At 42.0% G+C, this 4,308-nt stretch overlaps 1 protein-coding gene and 1 long non-coding RNA gene across 2 annotated transcripts in view; both read right to left on the bottom strand.

Moving 5' to 3' along the window:
- fbln1 (fibulin 1) overlaps window positions 1-2,124 on the bottom strand; it is a gene marked incomplete in the record, with an annotated part of 79,992 nt that extends 77,868 nt beyond the window's left edge. The window contains 1 exon segment of the mRNA XM_014025242.1: window positions 1,949-2,124. Within this exon segment, the coding sequence (XP_013880696.1) occupies window positions 1,949-2,003 (55 nt within the window).
- A 1,818-nt stretch (window positions 2,125-3,942) lies between these two features.
- LOC106529749 (uncharacterized) overlaps window positions 3,943-4,308 on the bottom strand; it is a 2,636-nt gene continuing 2,270 nt past the window's right edge. Inside the window, exons 2-3 of the long non-coding RNA XR_001311674.1 lie at window positions 4,083-4,276; window positions 3,943-4,001 (exon numbers count right to left, since the gene is read on the bottom strand). This is a non-coding gene — a long non-coding RNA (uncharacterized LOC106529749). The remainder of the gene's footprint in view (window positions 4,002-4,082; window positions 4,277-4,308) is intronic.

Raw genomic sequence — 4,308 nt, 5'->3', positions numbered from 1 at the left:
CCTTCACGACTGGACCAAAATGCATGACTACTGTCTGCAACCACCAGTCAGAGAAGAACAGACACAGAGGAGGGAAACAGAGACACAGACAGAGGTACAGTAAAAGAAAAAAAACGTCAATAAGCAGGGTTTGTACATTTTATTATCAGCTGAGCTGTGATGAAAAGAAAAATACCATCAAATACCGTGAAACCGGTGAAAATGTTGAAAATACCGTGATATAAAATTTTGATCATATCGCCCAGCTCTACCAAATTTTAAATAATTGTCTTTTTCACCAAAGCAATGATTGCTTATTTCTTCATAGCGCCAATATTTGATCACATTCTCAACCTGCTTTGTGTCCTTTAGCAGCAGCTTGGTGCTGATAAAGCATGACAGAGGCCTGCACCACTGTCTGCTGCTCTGGAGGCCTTAACTGAAAGAACAGACAGGCATAAAACTGTGCAACCTCGTGTGTTTTATCAGAAGAAGTAAAGCAGGCACAGCCCTGCTCTGGCTTCCACTCTCCCTGTCTCTGTGAGTCACCGTGTTGGCTGAGAAGGCTCGGTTTGGATGAAGCTGCTGCTGGTGAGGGCCATTCTGTCTCAGCGGAGCAGCACGTGTCTTTGCCTGCGTCTAGACTCCTCATGTAAACAAAGCTGAGCGAACTTACTGAAGCAGTTGGCCCGCACCAGACATCCCAGCAGAGGAGTGCATCTTTTTCCAAGGTTTATTCAAGACTTTATCACCTGCTGTCAAAAGGAGAAGGTGGACAATATTTTTTGCCTATGTTTATGTCTGTCCGTTAACAACCTATCTCATAAACCAGTGGGCAAATCATAGGAAAAACTGCAGATAGCAGGTTATACCTCTACAGCTGACTAACTTTTTGACTAACAATTCAAGATGGGCGCCACAGCCAAATGACCTTACAAAATAAAAAAAATGAAGCTCTGAACTGTGGCGTGGTTGTAGCTGAATTGTTAATAACAGCATATTGCTATTCGTTGCATGAGATCTTTGTTTAAAACTTTAGCACCAACTGTTACATTCCATCCAAATTGTGGCTGCTTCCACCATTTCAGTTGTCCATCCCTGGTCTAAATGCCAAATATTTAGATGTTTGTGTCAGTGCAGGCAAGGTTGAGGTTATTCTCTTGCTCACTTGTTAATTAATCCTCCTGCTGCCCTTGGGACTATTTGATCCACGAGGCCTCAGTTTTAAAACTGAATAAATTACCTTAAATAAATATAATAATGGAAATATATGACTCAAGGGCAGCAGAAGCCAAGAAAAAAAACTGTACCTGTGACACAACCCGAAAGCAACCCCCGACCCACCCACACACACATCACCACCAACACATGCTCCGTGTAGAATCAGGTCCCTCTTTAGGGGCCCTGCTGTGGGTGCTCAAACCTAAATCACACCTATATGTCTGGACCTCCCTGGTGAAAATCGCTTTTTTTTTTTTTTTTGACAACACGTCCTTTGACATGCAGGGCAGGAAGAAGAAACAGCTGACTTCACAACTCCTGAAGTTGATTTCAACACTTTAACCCAATATGGAGACAATAAAAATCAAAGCTATGAAATAAACCTGAATGGTGACAAAGTCAGTGTTTCTATCTGTCCTTTTATTGTTGGATGGTGTCATTTCAGTCTCGGCACTTAGTACTATTAAATTGCATGTAACAAAACACCTGAGGTGTTTCCCAAAACATCATCCCCAAATAAAACTGCAGCTCTTTGAAGCACCCAGCTGAATAAACTGCTTTAATCATGTCCCAACTAGTCCTCAGATGAGTCACCACTTCCTCAAGTTTCCCTCTGATTAAACTCTTTGATTCACGTCGTGAGTCTATGAAGCAATATTTTGTTCACCCACATCAGTTTCAGACATCTGCACCAGCCCAATTTCTCCAGTTTGTCCTAATTAAAACTCGCACAGCCTCCAAACCTTACCTTGAGCGAGGAGGACTCCGAACAAAGAGCAGAGGAGTAAAACCCACAGAGCCATCAGAGAGGAGCAGTGAGGAGCAGAGGCTCGATCAGCAGCTGGATGCAGAGAGGGAGAATGAAAGGAGTCTGCTCTGTGCTGGTTCAGTGGGCTGTGTGAACAAACAGCCAGTCTGAGGAGGAGAAGTGGATGTGATGGAACTGCAGTGTGATTGGAGCGTCTGATGGCTCCGTGAGGGGCGGGCAGGGGCCACACACGTTTATTTTTCTATCCTCATGGGGACTTTGTATTAACTCTACTGGTAATTACTACAACCTAACCCTGACCACAAGCCCTAAACCTAACCACCCCAGTACCTACCTGACCCTAAAACTAACCTAAACTCAATTCACACCTTGGTCCTAAACCTAATCCCTGACCTACCAATGGTATTTCCTCCAATGAGAACCGGCCTTATGACGGCCCCTCCCAAACCAAAAAATAGAAAAAGAGAGGTGAGCGGGTAAAATTAATTTTCTTATTTTTAAACATGTAGTTGAGTGTCATCATAGCGGTACATTCCATGTGTTACACATAAAATTTAATCAAGAATAAACAAAATAAAAGTTGAATGGAACTCTAAACTCGTTTGTGATCATTTGTCACAATAATTTCTTTATCTCCGCCATGTGAGTTTGAAAACAAGATGATTCATAGATGAACTAAATGAAGAATCTTTCACTAAAATAGTTGTGAAATTAATTGTTTATTTATGTATGTAGAAATATGTATAGCAACCTGTTAAAATACACCAGAATGCAGGAAACAGCACCTACTTCATTTAAAACCCAGACTCCCCCTCCAGTGTGCCCTTCACACATGTTATGGTTATGATGCCAGTTATTAGCAGCAACGATGAATATAGTAGTACCAGTGCTACTACTATACTCACAATAAACTACAATGACCTGTTCTCTTCCCGATTTTTGAATTATATTATTGTTTACATTTTATTATTGTCATTTTATCTAAAATTTATTTTTATGTGCAGCAAAAACCCTGCTTTAGTTAAAAAAAGGGAAAAATAGAGATCAAATTGCTACTGTCCTTACTGAACAGTTAGATACAGTGTTTTATTTTTATTTATTATAAGAAAAGAGAACATGCAGTTTTACAAACACAGAGCATGTGTGTGCTGTGGCAGGAGGGATTATAATTCTGAGCCTCTCTAGAATACAAATTGGGTGTGTACAATAATTTTTCTCAAAATACGATAATTCAGCTTTTCTCTTCTGGCAACACTGGTGCAGAGACATATGTTTGTGGTGCAGCAGCATATTATTCTATGTAATAATACAGAGGATGCAACACATCTAACATGACCGTAGCACCAGGTAAAGTTTATGCTATCTTGAAATGAACGAGCTAACTTTAGCATCAGACATTAGGCTCTGGTAAATTGTGCCGATCACAAATTGTTTGCAAAATTGTTTTGGAGCTATTGGATTGTGTATTTGATAAGTCTTAAGTGAAAGGCGATAAAACTGAATGCCTCCGTAGCTGAGGCATTTTCGTGTTTCCACCCCCTGCCTCCATGATTGGGTGCAGCGCTGATTACCCACATCTGCATGTGATTTGGCTCATCACCTCCAGGCTTCTTAAGGCAGTGCTGAAGATCATCTCATCGCTGAAGCATCGCCTCATGTTTGGTATGAGCTCAGCCTGCTGCTTCTTATTCTCTCCAAGAGTTTTTGTATTACCTGTGTGTTTTTGTATTAACCTGTTTGCAGAAAGCGATTTCCAGCACGTTTTTGCCAGCCGTTTTGGACTCAGAGCCTCTCACCAGAATTTCATGTGCTGCCTCCCACTTATCGCTGTAAATATCTACTCACCTGTAAATACTCACCTCTGGATCCTCACCTGTTGTGGACCAACTCCTCCACGCCTCATCTCCTTCCCCATGTCAGGTTTGCGAGAAGTCAAAAGTGAACAGGTTTGGAGCAAAACAGACTCGGGAGACCAGATACAAAAGGTAAGTGATTTTATTTACAGTGCGGGTCGGGGTGTGAACTGGAGAAGCTGCAAAGGAAGGACAGCCGGTGAGTATTTGTTTGATGGGAGAAGAGATCTTGTAATAATGATAAGGATCTATTTTCTTACAGGTCGATGAGGGAGGAGCGGCACAGAGGAGAAGGTGAGAATCCACGGAGGTGAGTTGTTTTCTTTTTATTTCCAGGTTGAGTTGATCCAAGGTGAATAGGTGAGTTCCTGAGGCGTTGGAGGCAGACAGGCAGGTGATCAGAGCTGAGGTGTTATTTCCTTTGGACGACACGGTGGGATCACGGGCAGGAGCACTAGACATAAAAAGCACAGTTAGTTTCAACAG

Source organism: Austrofundulus limnaeus, unplaced genomic scaffold, assembly GCF_001266775.1.
Source record: "Austrofundulus limnaeus strain Quisiro unplaced genomic scaffold, Austrofundulus_limnaeus-1.0 Scaffold463, whole genome shotgun sequence".
NCBI classification, from domain to species: Eukaryota; Metazoa; Chordata; class Actinopteri; order Cyprinodontiformes; family Rivulidae; genus Austrofundulus; species Austrofundulus limnaeus.
Note: the sequence above shows the minus strand (reverse complement) of the source record. Positions and strands in the feature narration are given on the sequence as shown.